The sequence below is a fragment of the Centropristis striata genome, chromosome 22, assembly GCF_030273125.1.
Source record: "Centropristis striata isolate RG_2023a ecotype Rhode Island chromosome 22, C.striata_1.0, whole genome shotgun sequence".
NCBI lineage: Eukaryota > Metazoa > Chordata > Actinopteri > Perciformes > Serranidae > Centropristis > Centropristis striata.
The window spans coordinates 18,422,963-18,442,303 of record NC_081538.1 but is presented as its reverse complement, the minus strand read 5'-3'; the positions used below and the strand labels follow the sequence as shown (position 1 = coordinate 18,442,303).

Genomic DNA, 19,341 nt, shown 5'->3' with positions numbered 1-19,341 from the left:
CCTCTGTCTGTATAACCTCAGCCATTTGGACACATGCTGGAGCTAAGTGGGGGATGTTAGAGGCTTTGTCTGGTCACGTTTACACAGAAAATAATCTCTTGTTCTGTGCAGTGAAAGTGATAGTACACAGTTCTCACTTAGGCAATACAGTAAAACAAAAATTGTGAATTTCATGTCGTTTTTATCAGTTTGTTTCAGATCTTTGTTGTCCTGTAGGGAGAGGTTTACACTACAGACAGGATTAGTAATAAAAATATATTTTAAAAACACACACTCTAGGCAATCAAAGCGTTTAACATATCACACACTACACCACAGACACAACCATAAAATGATAAGGGCAGAGAGGGAATCAATATCGTGCCAGCATATGAGACTACATCATTTCATGTGCAAATATAGCTGCTTAATAGCCGTCGGAGTAAATGAAACCCTGATCTTTGGACTTGACTTTAGTTTGGTCACTCACACAGCATTAAAGCAGGTTATCAAGTGAGAATGGCTTTGACATCACCCCAAATCTCTGAAAGACTTATTTGTTCCTGTTCATGTTCATATATTTAAATCAAACTACAAACCATTCAGCAGCATCAAACAGAAAACCAAACTCAGTATTGAGACGAGACAAGTTGTTTAGTGTCTCTACCTCCTTTTAAAATGTAGCTTTTTTTTGTGTTGATCTCCTCCCAGACAAGGCCATCTATCCATGGTGGTGCAGCTCATGAAATATGGCGCAGACCCGTCTTTGATCGACGGCGAGGGCTGCAGCTGCGTTCACCTGGCCGCCCAGTTCGGCCACACCTCCATCGTCGCATACCTGATTGCCAAAGGACAGGTAGGAAACACTGCAGCTTATTTGTCAGAAAGAAAATATAATCTTAAAGGGATAGTTCTGGATTTTGGACATGAAGCTGTATGAAATACATGCTAGTAGTGTAGAGTTGCAAAGCTATTAGCTTCTGCTGGGTTCCAACCATAGAATGGAAAGTGAGCTAATGGCTTTGCATCCAAAATCTCGAACTATCCCTTTAAAATTTCACATTTTAAAATGTGCTATCTGACTTCTAGAAAGATTATTGTGGTTTACCAGGATACATTTAAAAACAACCTCCATAGCTTTATCATCTCTTTTTCCTGTTGCCATTTGGGGACTGTGAAGTCTGTTTTGAAAGATGTCAGTACCGGTACTCTCCATTAGGGGGAGCCCTTATGCCTCTCTTATCCTCCTCTCACTTCTCCTTGAACTCCTTTTTAGTTTCTTGATAGTATCTTTCTTCTATAACAGGATGTGGACATGATGGATCAAAATGGCATGACTCCTCTGATGTGGGCGGCTTACAGGACACACAGGTGTGTACAGTAATCATTTGTGTGAGTGTACATTACGGCTCCACGATATTGGGGGAAAAATTATATTGAATTTCCACCTTCTGAAGGCCCAGGGGCATGCTCCCAGTGAAAGAAATGTTGTTTATTTAACTTAAATACATCAAGCTGGTGTACTTTGAGAGCACAATTAAGAGAACAGCCTGTCACGATAATTACTATATCAACTTATTGTTTGATATAAAAATATGGACACGATAGTTTTCTGGACTCAATATATTGACTTTTTGTGCTTTTTTATGTTGTGTGTTGTGCACGAATTGCCGAAAAAGAAACGATATTTCCCAAGCAGCCATTCCAGCATCTTATGTCATTTTGATCATAATAAAAAATACATTTTTTTTTTTTTAATTCTGTTTTAATTTATTTTATCTTATTGTATTTTACTGTTCTATCATTTACTTCATCTCTTTGTATTGTGTTATTTATTTATTGTCGTACAGCACTTTGGAAACCTTATGTTTGCTAAAATTGTGCTATATAGATAAATTGGATTGGATTGGCTACACACACTGGATGTAGAGATATGAACAGTGATGACGTGACACAGGAGTCGAGGGGTCCATGTTTGAAGATGAGTCAGGTGCCAGCCCCTGCCCAGACCACTGACTTGATTTGTTTTCTTCCACTGTGTGACAGTGTTGATCCCACCCGGCTGCTACTGACATTCAACGTGTCCGTCAATCTGGGCGACAAATATCACAAGAACACAGCGCTGCACTGGGCCGTTTTGGCCGGCAACACCACTGTCATCAGCCTGCTGCTGGACGCCAACGCTAACGTCGATGCACAGAACATCAAGGTAATCCATCCACTCTCTGGTGCACCAGTGCTACTACCAAATGTATCCATGTAGACAAATGAACTTATTGCCGTGGAAGATGTGTACAGACTGGTCTTGTGTTGATTTTTAGGGCGAAACACCGTTAGATCTTGCCAAGCAACGGAAGAACGTTTGGATGATCAATCACTTACAGGAAGCAAGACAGGCCAAAGGCTACGACAGCCCATCCTACCTGAAGAGACTGAAGATGGACAAGGTGCACACACACATACACTGCATTACGCACACACACACACCTGCACGCACACACCTTTATGGCTCCCTGCCTCAGTTCAATTAGACATGCTCAGACCAGCCTGGCCACACTGAACTGCTGCACAATCAGCAGGTCTGAGATTTTGACTACCTTTCCTGTCTACAACTGTCAGTATGTCAGACGTTTATGACTTTGTAGTCAGACAGTCTGACAGTAAGGAGATGACTCCTAAATGACGGGTTATGTTAACCATTACAACTACGGGAAAACACAGGAACAAAATTACTTTAATGGTGTGTCCAGTCTGACCTCAGTGTGTGGTAAATGACATGTATCCCCATAAAGAAGCTCATAGAATTGAACATATGCCTTCTTTTAATTGGGTTTTTTATGTCACGTGAAGTGAATAGGGTTGTAATAATACTAGAATTTCAAGCTGAACACCGATACTCATTACTAATTTCAATACCACTGGGGAAAATGGCAAAAAATGAAGTGCAAAAATGACTGTAATTGTAAGGTATGACAAAAATATATAAATGTATATAAAAAGGTAGCACAAAAAACATTTAAAAAAAATAAATACAAATACAAACCAGCAACATTGACAACAACATTTTAAGAGGAATGCTGCCACTGTTTTGTCTCGGCCTAGTTGCTGGTCGACTTTTCTCGGCTTCAATTTTGGACTTTAAGAGAAACATAACACTTTTCTGACACAAATAATTGCGTTATCCTGTTAATTTAACACAGTCTATTAACGCTACAGACGGGCAAGACTGATAACGTTTGCTGCCTAGCTCCCACATTCATATTAGTCGTTTTATTATTAGCCGATAGCTCATTTAGCTAATGTTGCTATCGGCCAGTTGCTAAACAGCTAACACAAACATGTGCTGCCAGCCAGGTTAATGTTTATGATAACTGTTTAATTTTCTATGTAGTTGAAGCTTGAAAAAACAAAAGGGAACTTTTGAAGTTGGAGACAAAGGCACTGCACTGTTGCAAATGAGTATTTAATCCAAAATGAATTTTTAACATTGATTAAGTATGTAAGTATTGATTTTTTTTTGACAACCCTAGAAGTGAGTGATACAGCAGACTTGTGTATCAGCCAAAACATACTAACATCTGGGGCTGGTAGTTTCTCTGTGTTTGTTTCTATCTGTTGATTTTGCTTCAAATGTTTAAGATCATGCGTGTATGAACATGTTTTTGTTAAGTGTTTTAACTGTGCTTCATTGTCTCTCCACTTGTCTCTCTGCTGGGATATTGTTAGGTCATGAAGGTAAATTTTAGAACTAGACAGCAAGTTAGCATATTAAATGATATCACTGCCCATTCTCTGCATGTAGACTATGAAATATCACTGTGTTTATATATATGACAAATAGATTGTAGACTATTGGTTGCATCACACTGAGGTCTCACCTGTAGTCCAGGTCCCGGGTGTCAGGCTCAGCGCCGTAGTGAGTAGAGCTTGTGTGTAGATTTATAGAACTATACAGCATGCATTTTTGTTTACCCTCCTCTTTATGTCTCCACAGCTTAGAAAGCCAAATGTGTAAAAATACAAATGGCTATAAAAATATTTCATAAATTTCATCTAGCCAGTGTTGGGGCACTTCAGTCTTTATACCCAGACAGTTTGACTTGATTAACAATATTGGTAATACAGTGCCAGTTTAATGGTGCAGTAACTACAGTAATAAATAACATACAAGCTAAAATTGCTTGTTATTTAACCATGAACCTTTGAATCTTTCCTCTCTCATAACTCTTCTGATTTTCTAAACAAACTGCTGTCTGCGCTCTCACTTCAAATAGAAACTATTGGGAATGTGTTCTGTATCCTATCACCCAGTAGGTAGATGTTTATGGTCATGATTCATCACCCTGACTGATGTGAATTATCGTACATATTTTACTTTTACAACACATCTTGAAATCTACAAACAGCTCAGTGGGACTCCTGCCTCCTTGCAGAAATCTCATCTGCTTTTTCCATTTTTGTCTTTTCTGTCTTGTTTCATCTCTTGTCCAACGTACATCTGTCTCTTATCAATCTTTATTTCTACATTTCCCCCAATACCTTTTCCACTCTTTTAACTTTTTGGCACCAACCCACCCTCTTTCCATGCCTTCTTTTTCACCTTCTTTTACATGGCTGCTCTCCTTCTATGTCTCCAGTTAATTTCCATTTTCCATGTGTAACCACGTGTCTTCTTCCTGTCGTCGTCCTGCAGGAGTTCAGACAGAAGGTGATGCTGGGGACACCCTTCCTGGTCATCTGGCTAGTTGGTTTCATCGCTGACCTGGACATTGACTCCTGGCTGATCAAGGGCCTCATGTACGCCGGCGTCTGGGTCACCGTTCAGTTCCTCTCCAAGTACGTATAATACATTATAATCACTGCTACAATGCGTTATAATGTGGTAAAGGGCTAATCCTAACCCTTTAATGCATTGTAATTTTGAAGGCATTTAAGGTTGCTTTTGCAACCCAAGTCCATTTGGTTAGTCCAAATCAGAGTGAAATGGATACTTCTGGTTCATTTTGTATTTAGTCTGGCTTTCACAGTAAGCGGACCAAATATATATATTTTTTTAATTGTGGAGGGGCGTGTACGAAGGCAGAAGGCTGGAAATATACTCATAGTTTTATTTCTTATTCATTGGAAAGTCAGTGGTAAAAAATGTAAACTTGGAAATTAACAAAGCAACAAGTGCCTTTAATTATGCCGTAATGTGTTGATCCAATATTTCCGGCATCCTGCCATCAGACACCTGTATAATCAGAGAAGGCCAGCCTTAATGCACTTCTACCCCAAAGGTAAATATTACATTATTTTTAGCAATACCTTGATAATTCTGCAATGAGAAATTAGCTTTAGCTCAGTGGTAGCCTACAGAGTGAAACTGAAGGACACAACATTCATTTTTATTCTACGATGGGACCTCAGGGTTAGATAAGAAGCCCACAATCTGCTGCGTTTTGGTTAATTTCCTGAAATTGGCTCAGATTACGTTCACAGTGACTCAAACCACACTAGACCCCCTCCTGCAAGTGGTCTTGGACCTGTTGTTTTAATCCGCACCAGAGTACAATTGGAGCGTTCACAAGCAACCAAACGAACTGTAACAAGGATTTAACCGCATCAGAGTTCTAACAGACTAAACTTTGGGTTGTGAAATCGCCCATAGACTTGGAAAAACAGTCAATGTGTTGTGATTATTCTATATATTATAGAGCATTATGAATATTTACAAGTGTCTATAACTATTAGTATACAGTGCAATAAGCAGATTATAATGCAGTATAGACAGGGGCTTCAGAGAAAGGGTTAACATAACAATCAAATCTGTATTACTTCTATTTAAATGTCCTGACACCACACACATTCAGTATACTAAAATAAATGTTGTTTGCACACCATATACAATGTCTCTATGGTAACAGCATATAAACTTGCACATTACATGCTCGTACTGTTGCGTGCAAACACATGTGTCATTTCCAACATTCCACACCACGCAGTGACAAATACTCCTAAACACACAAACACATTGTACCCCCTGCTTAAGCTCCATTACCACTGCCATCTGGTCCTGCTGGTGTAGTTTGGTGTGCCCCTCACTACTGTTAGCTCTGTGGCTACAATAACACACATTACACAGTGTGGTAGCTTTATATTTACTGACATTCTTGGAATACTTACTTGGTGAAAAACAATGTTGACGGCAGTGTGTCATTAGATTATGGTTTGGTTTATTTTTGTTGTTGTTTGACTGACAGGACTGAGATCAAAGACGTGCTTCAGTCAGCAGTTTCCCATCTGTAGGAAGAGTGCCTGTGTATATTAAACACACAAGTTATGCGCTGGGCAGTAGCTGTTGTTTGAGTGATGCCTGTAGTAACGACTATGATTGAAAAGTCAATAAGTTGTTACACATTTGTACAAACCAATAAGCCCAGATGTGTTTTATGATATTTATTAAGCTAAACAATACTGGAATCATTTTAGCAAGTTGTGTCAGTCAACAGAAAATATTGGACCCCTTTTTATCCTTTGTCTTCGTCTATCGTTTTACCAGCAAGAGTTAAAGCATTGTGTAAAAAAGATGTCCTATTTGATTGACAGGAAGATATGAGTGTAGAGATGAGATGATAGCAAATTTTATGAAAAACAACTCCAGATGGCCATTCTTAGAAACCCTGCTGATAATTTTGACCTTCCTTCTCTCTTGTCTCTGTGCAGGGCTTTCTTCGACCACTCCATGCACAGCGCTCTCCCTCTGGGAATCTATCTGGCCACCAAGTTCTGGATGTACGCCACCTGGTTCTACTGGTTCTGGAACGATATCCTTTATTGTCTCAGACTGCATCGGCTGTGGCTTTCTTTTCTTTGAGGAATAGACAGGAATCGACATTTTGATGTTATTCTGTTATTTTTTAAGAGTTCGGAGAGAGCTCACCTGGCTACGTCCAAATGTAAGAAAATCTACTTACCAGCAACTCAGGAGGTCCCAATTAAGCGTACACAATGGTGAAGTTTTCCTTTAAAAACAAAGTCTTTCAAAAAGACGGCAACAATGTTTTTCTGATATGATCTCAGTTAGAAAACGGTGTTATATCACTTTGCAGCAGTTTATCAGATTAATTAAAAGAAAAGACAGTTGTGGTGACTTCCAGAGCGGCTTTGTTTTATGCAATATGAGAGTGAACTTTTTATCTTCCAGAATCTGGTCGTTGAAACGGTCACACTGATGAGAAAACAAGTTCAAAGCCTAGTATATGCCTGACCGAGTTTGGTCAGTGTGATTTTGTGATTACAGGAATAGTTAATGGTAGTGTATATGATGTGAATATTTTGGATGTTAGTAGTTAGTATGCCTCTTATACAAACAAGAAATAATCTGCTTAATTATATAATAAAAATCCCACGTTCGTCACTTGCACGTCTCAAGGATCAAACAGGTTTCCATTCAGTTAAATGTATTAATCCACACACACATATATATATATATATATATATATATATATATACACACACATACATTGTGTGTGTGTGTGTGTGTGTTTTGAGGTCAGGGGACGAGCAGCCTCAAGCAGCCCCACCATCTGATCAAAGTAGTTTAGTTAGTTAGTCAGTCAGTGACATACAGACCCGTATGTAGGGTTAACCTCCGGCAGTCAGCTGGTTCTTGAGGAGTCCTGTGAAGAGAGAAGTTAAGGATCTTCAATAAGAAACACCTCAGCTGTGTCTTGGATGAAGCACTAAGGCTTCAGATTTTGCCTGTAAATGCCAAATAATGCTGAGGGTTTGACTGAACAATGATGACCCATTCCCCTAAATTAAATGTAACATTGGGCCACCAGCCAAGGTAAACTGTGGTCCTCTGTAGCTCTTTTAGTTGATGTGATAACTGGGCTCCACTGTCCACCTATTTTAGTCTTATTCACCCACGTGTGTTTGTAGCATGCCAGAGCTTGGAGACCTGGCACACAGTCTGTCTGGGAAAAAAGACAATAATTCAAAGCCTTGTGTCACATGCTGGTTGAAATTGGCTATTTATTCTTGGCATATTAACAATTGCACAAACTATCAACAGAAGCCAAGAGCTTTTAATAAATCTGTTAGGCCAGTTTGTACATTTGGCAAACATGAGCAGGGAGGATCTCAATAAAGTATGGACTTGTAAAAAAGATTTTTACTGCTGCATTTTGGTAATGGAGAAAAATACTCAGCGAGTGGAAGTTACAGACCAGTTTCAGTGGACTCTGGTGATTATTTGAGCAACAATACAGAATAAGTTGTGTTTTAAACCTGTTTGAACCTGCTGCTTAGATTTCAGTATCTGTTGCTGTGTTTGAATTGTGAACAGTGAGTTTAGTGTGTAACAGCTGCTGGGTGAAACCCAATGACGAGATTCTGTTGGCCTCAGCGCGGCTGCTCTCACGTCTTTTATTTGTTCATGGAAGAATTGCCTTTCTGTTCCGAGGCTCCTAATTGCCCGAGGTGAGAGGGGAGTTCTCGTTTGTGGAAGGCATTTCATTTAATGCCTCACTGCTCTGCTAATGGGGAGGCAGAGTAAGATATCTTTGACCGGAGTTTAATGAAAATGAAAATTATGCTCTGAGGTCTTTTCATTTATTATAAAATGCTGCTGGAGATGCGTTTCCAGCTTGTTTTTCATGTGTGTATTACTGCTCAACATAAAATTGATGGAAAGCGTTTACTACAATGACAGACCTGCTCTTGACCTGCTGCAGAAGCCGTGTTTTCACATGTGCATTCATCCTCAAAGCAGCGGTGAGGTGACGTTACATCCTGCAGTCTGGTGAATGTTTGTTTGTACATGGATCAAAAGTTGCCCCTTTGACTGCAGACAGTTTCTTTATTGTGTGAAAAATGGGTTCTTTCAGGCTTTTGTTCTGCCCTCCAGCTATCAAGGTTATCATTAAGGCTGTGCACTGCCATGGATCTCTTTCCAGTAATGGTGTGTTTTACCAGCTTTTTTAGGAGGAAGACATGTCGTTTCCTGTTCCTGACAGCTCAGAGTTTAGCTTTTCTCCTGCACAGTGCAGATCTGCTAGGGCTATCACTCAGGTAGACAGTCGGCTCTTGTTGCCTACTTGCATACAAATAGGTACATTTTCTAATCACGTTTTTTTATGCAAATCAAGTGATATGCAAACCAGGAGCACTGTAGGGCTGGATGATTTGGTGCTTGTTTTAACTGGAAGTTAATGATAACTTTAGCAAAATGAGCATGACTGTTCATACAGCTACATACAAGCAAAACTGCCCGATAGCCACCGTAATTCAGGTCGGGGTTATGTTCAAATAAAACAGCCATTGTTGGCCAGAAAAACAGAAAAAAAATTAGGGAATGGAGCCACAAACCTTATTTTGGACCTTACAATGAAGATAAAACTGCCTATTAAATCTAAATCAGACTACCAATATTACTATTAGGTCATAATGAGCATTTATTAATATGATTTTGTCAGAATGCAGTGAGGACCTGAGTGCAAATGAGGCTGGTCCCCAAAGAAATGTCTCAGGAGATTTAGAATTGAAAGAGAAACACAAAACAAGAAATTAAGTCATTAAATTTTAGGGGTGAAGACACCAGGCCACAGACTTTCATAAGCTATGATGCACATTTTAGTTGTGATGCTGTATATAAGCTACACATTTTTACAATTGTAGAATACAAATTGCTTTGGGCCTATGCAAATGATGAATTTAAAATTTAAAAAATGCAAGGAATTAATGAATTTCATTCATTCTTTTTTCATATAATTTCTTTTTCATAGCCACAGGGAGCCACTGCAGATGGTCTAAACATTCACATGTGGCTCCCAAGCCACGGGTTGCCTACCCCTGGTTTATACACAAATCCATGGATATACAGGGAGTATAGTAAGTGTCCCTACGATAGGTGTACATTTAAAGAGATAAGATTTTTTTGAAGTGGGGTTGAATGAGGTACTTGTCCACAGTCAGTGTGTTACCTGCAGTAGATGATGGTCTGAGTGTTCCCGGTTTGGAGAACCAGACTCCAGACAGGAAACAGATGAATATATTGATGCAGACAGGGACTGACACAAAACCTATTTTCACCACCTGAACAAAGGCCCACCATAAAAATGTCATACCCTTTAATGAGTACACTTTATTTAGAATATGTCCACTGTTTTTTGTTGCTAGCCACAGCCGGTTCATTTGGCACTACTTTTTCTCAACCATGTTCCTGCGCATAAGTGCACTAACAGTCATGGAAAAAATTATTAGACCATTTTTTTCTTCAATTTTAACGCCTGATACAACTAAAGGTACATTTGTTTAGACAAATATAATGATAACAAAAATACTAAAGAGTTTAATTTAAGAGCTGATATCTGGCCATTTTCCATGGTTTTCTTGATAGTAAACAATTTATTATCCAGAAAACCATGTTAAATGGCCAGATATCAGCTCTTAAATTAATGTATTTTTGTTGTTATCATTATGTTTGTCCAGCCAAATTTACCTTTAGTTGTACCAGACATTAAAATGAACAAGAAATTGGAGAAAACAAGGGGGGTCTAATACTTTTTTCCATGACTGTATTTGATTTGCGCACAGCCGCAGATCAGCTGTTTTGATAAGAATCCAGTTTAATACTTCACCGTTGTTTGGCAGAAAGTCAGTAATGTCTACATGTTTTGCCAGTTAGCTGTCATCCATCCAAGCACTCATGCTGCTGTCACTGTCAACAGACAGCAGCAGACACTGAGTCACTACTACTGCCACTGCAGTAATGCCACCAACTGTCTCCTTATCTCTTTATATTAAACACAACATGGACAGATGGAGTGGAAGGAAATTCATGTTAATTCACAATTTCTTTTGCTGATTCTTTTTGGAAATTCATTTTTAAATGTATGCTTCATTGTAATGGCTGTATCAGATTGTTGGTTTTGGAAAGTTTTTTAAAATAGTTGGAAGAGGTTTTCTGAAGCTGTTCTGAGTTTGAAGCACACTGATGCCTTTAACCTGCTCTAATGTCCTCCTTTGTATCCTTCAGTCTGTCAGGGGAGGCATCGGTTTACCTTCTGACCCTTCAGAGCCTGTTACATAAACTCAGGACTGAGGCCTCCTGATTTACATCTATTGAACTTGGATTGGAGGATGAGAATATAAACCTTTCATTTGTGTCATGGGCGAAATGATTCCAACATCTGGTTTAAAGCAGAAGAGGACACATTTTACTTTTTTGGGTGAAGATAAGACAGTGTAGAGTGGAAAATGGGGTTTTTTGTTTTGATTTTAATATCTCACCACACCTCTGTTATCAGTATCTCACTCAGCTTTGTTCCACCTTCCAGGTTGAAACCGGTTCTGACCCACTTTCTGCCATTATGAGCTCATTATCCTCCCCAGGCCTGTGGTTGAAATCAGATCAAATGACAAGGGTGGAGCTGGAAGACAGTACTTTTTTGTCTTTCCCAGACTCGGATCATATTTTCCTCAGTAGATTTTGTTCTTAAATGCATTTCCAGCAGGTGTCCTGGAGTTTTGCTCTGCGCTGATGCAGCATTCATTTCACATTAGTATGTCTGCAAGTCTTAAATACCACACTGACAAATCTGTTTGTTAGGAAAACTTTCAGATACACCTCAGCGCTTTGAAAAGATAAATGGGTGCTAACAGGAAGTGCTGACCATCTCTCCCTGAGGGAGCATTGATTTGTCTCACTGGTCCCTGAGTTATAGACCAGTGAGGAGCTCGGAGAGTGTTTTACTTATTAGGTCATTTGAGTAGGGGATAATGTGAACACCAAGTTCTTTATGGAGATATTTATGAAGATGAGTGGCTTCATGTGGTCTTTAAGGACGTGTAGAGGCATCTCTAACTCTCAGTGCTCATTAGTGAAGTCATAACTGTGTCAGAGAGATGACCACAAGGGCTATCAGCTCTCCCTTACCTTCAAAGGAAGGTTGCTGTCGGAGTAGGTTATTTTGATGTGTATGGAGTGTCCCTCACTACTTCCCAACAGACCTCTGGAGCTGCAAACCAGCACATTGCTTCAGAGAGTCTGTTATCATCTGCTATGGTGGATTTGGTGTAATTTTTCGTGGCTGGTGTTCACATGAAGTGTGCAGTATAAACTAAAGTAACAAGCCTTGTTACGCTCTACATTTCAGTAGAAGAAAAACTCATCTGTGCAGCCATATATAACTGTATGGTTGAAAAGATGTACACTTTGTAATGTGTTTCCTCTCAGAGAAACATCCAAATGAGTGAATGATCCCTGACACTTAAGCTCTATCATACAAAGTCAAGAAAGTCAAGATTATTAGTTAATGTTAGCCTTTGTCGTACGCTAACGCTAGCCCGCTAGGTCAAACTAGGCACATAGCACAAATTACCTGGTGTTGATCATACTGCAGTTAAACAAACCAAATCAAATGAATGATACATGTTTTAGTTGGCCTTGTTAGTCATGATAACCCCGCCCCCAGCCCCTGGCGTAGTGGTTCATGGTTCTAGACCAGCAAAGAGTTGGTGCCGCTCTGGAACCAGTTTTCTGGGCCAAGAGCCAGTTCTTTGGCAACGCGCCAAACCAGCCCTGCCTTGGTCGAAAAGAGGTAAAAAAAAAAAAAAAGAAATAGTCTAAGCATGGACAGCTAGATAGGAATAGCCAATTGATTCAAACCATCATCGATTGTCAGTCCAATCGGCCAAAGCCTAGCTCACATCTGATGTGAGTTTCAATTTTCTGACAATACCTTCACGTACAGGTTCCTCCAACACTGGTACTCTATTTCCAAGTCTCGTTGTATGAAGGTTTACCACTCCCTGTCCTTTGTGCCTCCAAAAGGTTACATGATTGCAACCAAGCTAGTGGATGAAATGCCACAACATCTTTTGATGGACAGACAGATGATCAATCCTACTGAGTTTTCCATTAGTGCCAACATGAGGTTGATCATTTTGGATTTGAATGGACTGCCATGTATATTTTTAGCTTGTATTAACCTTGTAATATTAACAGGGCCGGTGTTTGATTTTAAGCCTAGATTTTGATCCAAACACATTTCTGGACGTCATCTCTGCCATAGATGGAAGTGTTGTCATCTGCCAGTGTCCGTTCTCCAATATTGAGTATCGGAAAAGAAATGTGTGAGATATTTAATCCACAAGGAGGAAGCATAACAACTTATATTGGAGAGGTTATTCTAAAACATAATGTCTCACCTGTCAGCTGGTGATTCTGTCGTAGTCTGTTTTTAATTGCACTGTTCTCTCAGCTGTTCAGTCACACATTATTGTTGTCACAGTCTGGGCCTCTCTGTGTCACTTGGCTGCTCTCCTGTGGGATCCAGCTGATTCATGCACACCTGGATGACTGACTCGCTACTAATCAGTTTTACACTCAGTCTAACAGTCTTCACTCAGACTCTCCCAGAATACACCTTTATCTCTCCACGGTGACACACAACACTGTACCTGCACACCATTGCTTTTTGGGATTCTCCTCTATGAAAACAGGAACCTTTTATCTTTTCCTCTTATGTATTTACAGAAGCAGGTCTTGATGAGTGAGAGTGAACTGATCTTATCCTTGACTGTGTGAGTGGAGATGAGACCGAGCTGCTCTTTGTGTAACTGTCAGTCGAGTGACTGAAGTGAGAACGTGACTCATATTGACGTCATGGTCGTAAATGCAGGAAACAGTTTAACAGTTTTATTGCTGTAATGACGTATTGACTTCAACACATGATGATTCTCAGGGAAGCTCTGGCGTTATAACAAGCGCCTTTTTCTTATCATTTTGACTGTCTCCTGGCTCTGTAGGTGCCAAACAACCATACAAATCATATCTGTGTTCTTATCAAACTCTGTTCTCTCTGTTCCTTTAATCTGAGTCTTAGCTTTTAAGAAACACTGCTGCTGTTTTAAAATGTAAAATGTTGAAACTGTGACAGTGACAGCGTGTGTTTACATGTTCACACGTACACTAGGTTGTGTTTTGATACGGTCCAGGTGTCACTGACGTTCCTGATTGATTCATCAGCAGTAATGCTGTGGTTAAAATGAATAGGGTATGATTGTGGTACAAAGGCAGCAGTTGGTGGACATGTTTTTACAATAACAAACACAAGAAGCTGTTTGTCCGTCATCTTCCTTAACCCCGCTGCACATCTGCCCTTCGCCACTGTCCATGTGCCCTTCCTGATAAACACCCTGGCTCTGTTCTACAACTTCGGCAAATCCTGGAAGTCTGACCCAGGAATCATCAAAGCGTCAGAGGAGCAGAAGAAAAAGGTGAAGATACAGGAAAGAAACCAGCAGCAGGAACACCATGTTTATCTTATTATCCTATATTTCAGCCATTTTTTGTCTGTGTTCTAGTATACTAAGTATACTTCCCCTTTGGGCTCACTTTAAACATTTGCTCTGCCCATGCAAAAAAATTGCCATAAAATTCTATATTATTATTTTTATTTTATCATTATTTAATAAAAACCAAATCTTCTTCCTTTTTTTTTTTTTTTTTTAAAAGTAAATAAGTGGAATAATTTTCTGTTCTTTTATTGAAGTGTAAGATGATAAAAAAAACTCCTTGTAATCTCAGGGGACAACAATGTCCCCTTCCTAAAATTGTTGTAAAAATACTTCAGATTGAATCTTTATTTTCCACTTTTACTGCCTTTATTTTTCATCTGTCCTGATCACAACAACCAAATATTCGTTCATTTTCTGGATTTTAACCCTTTAAATGGCAGTGCGTTTACATAATGCAAAGTTGCTGTTGTATTTGTTTCTTTATTTATTTTTAACTTTTTCTTTCAGTGAATAGCCCCAACATAGATGTTGCATTAACACTGCAATGCACCATAATCCAGCAGCAATAACTAGTGAAAACCAGGAAAATAGTGTGTATTTGCTCAATAGAAAAGCCTGTAATTCTATAATGGCAGTGGGATCAAAAATTGTGATTTATTTTATTTATTTTTAGAGTCAATGTAGGCATTTGGTCCAGAAGAGTCAGACCAAAATCATTGAAAAACATAACGTTAAAAATATCCCAAGAGGCACAAGAGTAACTGATAAAAAAATCCCAGCCCGCAGCATAAAGAGCTTTTTATTTTACTGTAGAGAGGTCTGCTGTCCTCTGGCCTCTCAGAGTCTCTGTCCCTCATTATCCCTCTCTAATAGGGGACAACAGAGGCTGTGCTGCGTCCCAGGCCCCTGTGATTGATAAAGGGCTATATTTACCCTGCATTGTTAGCACAGCGCAGGACACACCACTGGATCAAAGGCTTCAAAGCTCCTCTTTCCCTGCAGAGGATCCCCTTCCTCTCATTCTTGTATCTGTAGTTTATTTGCACAGTGATTTCTTGCGTGTAAAACTAAAATATATATTCCTTCAGATTAGAAATAAAAATCAAACCCCTTTGTGGACTTTTTAGCCTTAAAAACTGAAAATACACAAATGAGTGACTGTAAACTGTAAATCCCATAGTTGGCTTTTGTTCACGGTGAATCAGCTGAGCCTCAAATGTGACCGTTGAGCTGGAAATCCCAGCTCGAGCATGTACACTGTCAGTTAGGTCTTTTGTTGTGGTGCCAAATAGATCTTGGCAAGATGCATTTGTCAGTTCATTCATTTTTCTGCCACATCTCTGTCTGCTTTTTTTGAAAACCCTGCTATTGTTTCTTGTTTCCTTCCTTCAGACAATTGTGGAGCTGGCAGAGACAGGCAGCCTGGATCTGAGCATATTCTGCAGTACCTGCTTAGTAAGTTCTGTCTCCTCTCTGACATCATAATACACACTGTGGGACAAAGAATAAGTACAATAAAGTACAATAAACTTATTTTCTGACTGTTTCTTTTCAGATACGGAAGCCCATCAGATCCAAACACTGCGCCGTGTGCAACCGCTGCATCGCCAAGTTCGACCACCACTGTCCCTGGGTGGGGAACTGTGTCGGTATGTCAACATCTGCACACATTTATAAGCATGTCAACACTTCCAAACAAACAGCTGCTCCTAAGCCCCAGACTGAGAGTTGTGGTTTTTCATTGTTTTATCAGCTCCATAATCTACTTTAAGAGGCAGCTTGTGTCCTGACTGAGGAATCTGCTCTCACTTTTTTTCTGGTACACAACAGTACAAACATGTAGCCTTTCATGGATACTGTTCCAAATTACATGGGAAAAAACATTAGGTTTTAGATTTATTTAATTGAAAAATGTATTGTCCACCACAGGCAAGACTAATGCATATACAAGCAATGAGAAAAAAAAATCTGATCCATTTTCAAAGCCAAAAGTTGTCTATGTTTTGTCTCTAAAACTTTTTTTTTCTCCTTTAGACGCCAGGTTAGTTGTAATGAACTTATTCATTGAAAAGACATTACATTGATAAAACTAAATACAACAGAGACGAGAGACTAACGACAAGATCCAGCAAATGCAGAGGGCAAAATGAAGCTGTAAAGGAAGCGTGTCTGTGTTAGTGTAGGACTGTCAGATGGCGTCTGAAGACCGGAGACAGTCCGGGAAGGAAGGAGTGCAGGGGCTCGTAGTTCTTCAGTTTAGACACCAGGTGGTCAGGAAGGAGCTTTAAATGTGTGGAAACTGAACAACAAGGCACGCTTAATCACTATTGGAATAAGGGGCCTGGGAAAAGATTACAAAAGTTCCTTAGAAATTTAATCTCATGATTCAATGATGGGTTTCTTTGTATCTGCTGTCATCTTTTAGAGGGAGGATTTACCATGACATTTATGTCCCCATGAGGTTGATAGGCATGTTTCCATTAGGTACTTGGGAGAGAGGATCTGCCCAAGATCCGCCTAACTTAACCGCTTCGTGACTCAGGTAGTGGCTCAGAAAGTACCTGCCTCGGGTAGGTACTCTCTGAGTTCTACTTTGTGGTTAGTGCTAATGAGCAAATAATAGCATTCAAACATGCTGAACTAAAATTGTAAACATGCCAAACATTACTTAATAAGCATTAGCATGTAAACATTGTCACTGTAAACATGTTAGCTTACTGACATTAGCACTGCTATGTTAAACAGCAGCTAGCAGAGATGGGACCAACTCATTGTTTTGCAAGTCTCAAGTCTTTGCCCTAAAGTCCCGAGTCAAGTCCCAAGTCAAGCTGACAAGTCTCAGGTCAAGTCCCAAGCCCTACAGTTTGAGTTTCGATTCCTTTCAACAACAGTTATGTGCTTTTCTATATCAGTGCCCTATGTTGCATTGCATTTGCAAAGTTACTTAGCAGAGAAGCTAGCGTTATCGTTCATTAAAAACTTACTGTTCTTTGTGCAACTTCAAATGTCAGATGAAGTTAGAAGTTGTTGCGTCTCCGCCTGTAATCTTTGACCCACATGTTTTGCAGACTGCAATTAGTTTTTTGTTGACCACTTTGTAGTTTTTATACCTAAACGAAACTATCTTTTGTATCGTTTTTGCCAACTTGCTGCGTTTTTTTGACAGTTCATCTTTATTGGTTGTCCTGCAGTTTGATGAGATGGATGCTGTTGGAGAGAGAGATAGAGTGACTCTTAGTAACATCATTTTTAATCTTTGGGTTTTGGGGAAAGTAGCAAGTCTTTTCAAGTCAAAAGGCTCAAGTCTGGTGAAGTCACAAGTTATTAGTCCAAGTCGAGTTACAAGTCTCTTTACATGTTGTCAAGTTGAGTCATAAGTCATTAAATTAATGTCTGACTCGAGTCCAAGTCATGTGGCTCGAGTCCACACCTCTGGCAGCTAGCGTGGCTGTGGACTCTGTAGGAGTCGTCTAACAAGCCTACTGCTCCTACTGCACATAACTAATTACACTTAATTGCCAGTTTGTGTGAAGGGAGTGAGTGTCCACAGAGAGCTTGGTTAGTGGTGACTGTGGTTAAACAGCAGTGTCTGCTTTTTGTCCACAAATATCCTATCTCAGTCCCTTCTGGCCTTCTGCATGCACTTCCGCTCCCTTTATCTTCCTTCGACTGGCAGAGGCAACCAAAGCTGCAAACTGGGGTGATGAGAATGAACATGACGTGCTTGTTTCTCCTGTACAGGAAGTGGAAATCACCGCTACTTCATGGGTTATCTCTTCTTCCTGCTCTGCATGATCTGCTGGATGATATACGGCTGCATTTCCTGTGAGTAGAAACACCTCCATTAAAAACATTTCTCCCTCCTAATTCATTTTGATTCTCTGCTAAGTCCCTTTTTTCTGTCTCTTCTCCGTCAGACTGGAGGATCCACTGTGCCACCAGTTATGCCAAGGATGGTTTCTGGCTCTACCTGACCCAGATCGCCTCCTGCTCTCCCTGGATGTTCTGGATGTTCCTCAACAGCATCTTCCACTTCATGTGGGTGGCCGTGCTCATCATGTGTCAGCTCTACCAGGTCTGGGTTTACATTTGGTACACCACTGTTGTACCCTTTACCTTTTCACTATAATCTGTTTGTTTTTCAGTGGATATTTCTTTCAGTGTTGGTCTGACCTCTTTGCTTCTCCCTCTGTCAGATCGCGGCTCTGGGAATCACCACCAACGAGAGAATGAACGCTCGAAGATACAAGCACTTTAAAGTCACAGCCACGTCCATCGAAAGCCCCTTCAAGTACGTCATCTTCTTTTATTTCTTTACTACAGAGAGCTGAGCCGTCAAGTTGCATTGTGGGTAATGTAGGTCCAGGTTTTGATGAGAGTGTAATGCTAAATGAAAGTGCTCTTTTAATGATGCCACCAGCAGTTCTTAAAAAACATGTTATTGTACACTATTTATTTGGTAGTTAATACTAGTGATTTCCAAATGAAGCTTCATGAACCATTAGTTATATTTATCAACCATAAAACAACCCACCATCAGGACTGAAATATATCTTTTCTTTAAAAGATCGCAAAAAATCCATCGTTTATCAAGGAAAGAAACTGAAAAAACGGGCATTATCGTTGAAATTTGAACTTTCCAACAGTCCTTGAATGGATCATAGGTAAGGAAAGTTTCCCTTAGAAAAAGTAGCTAAAACAAAGCTTAAAATTGTCATATCTGTCAAAATCACTTTATTCATTCGTATCATGAAAACATCGCCAAATATAAACCGTTTGGAATAACTAGATAACTAGATCCTGTTAAAACAATACAAAACAAAACAAAAACACTTCGAAGTCATGCTGATTCTGCTGAGATGAACGGTCATGTGACAAATATTAATTAAAAAAAAAATCTGTTTACACAGAGCAGAAAGGAGAGGACCGGAGAGGTTGTAAAATTTTAAATAGTTTAATTTATAGCTTGTGGAGACCCATTTTTTCTAACCAATATTTGAAAATGTCCACTTCCAAAAAATGCTAAAAAAAACTTTACAGATTAAAAAAATGTTTCACTTTTTTCCTGCATAA

General features: G+C 39.6%; 1 protein-coding gene across 1 annotated transcript in view; it reads left to right on the top strand.

Annotated features, from left to right (window-relative positions):
• The window catches only part of zdhhc17 (zinc finger DHHC-type palmitoyltransferase 17), a 38,972-nt gene that overhangs the window by 16,128 nt on the left and 3,503 nt on the right, over positions 1-19,341 (top strand). The window contains exons 5-16 of the mRNA XM_059325625.1: positions 691-835; positions 1,286-1,350; positions 2,026-2,188; positions 2,301-2,426; positions 4,673-4,815; positions 6,685-6,787; positions 14,125-14,247; positions 15,661-15,723; positions 15,824-15,917; positions 18,010-18,093; positions 18,186-18,343; positions 18,465-18,559. Of these exons, the coding sequence (XP_059181608.1) occupies positions 691-835; positions 1,286-1,350; positions 2,026-2,188; positions 2,301-2,426; positions 4,673-4,815; positions 6,685-6,787; positions 14,125-14,247; positions 15,661-15,723; positions 15,824-15,917; positions 18,010-18,093; positions 18,186-18,343; positions 18,465-18,559 (1,362 nt within the window). The remainder of the gene's footprint in view (positions 1-690; positions 836-1,285; positions 1,351-2,025; positions 2,189-2,300; positions 2,427-4,672; positions 4,816-6,684; positions 6,788-14,124; positions 14,248-15,660; positions 15,724-15,823; positions 15,918-18,009; positions 18,094-18,185; positions 18,344-18,464; positions 18,560-19,341) is intronic.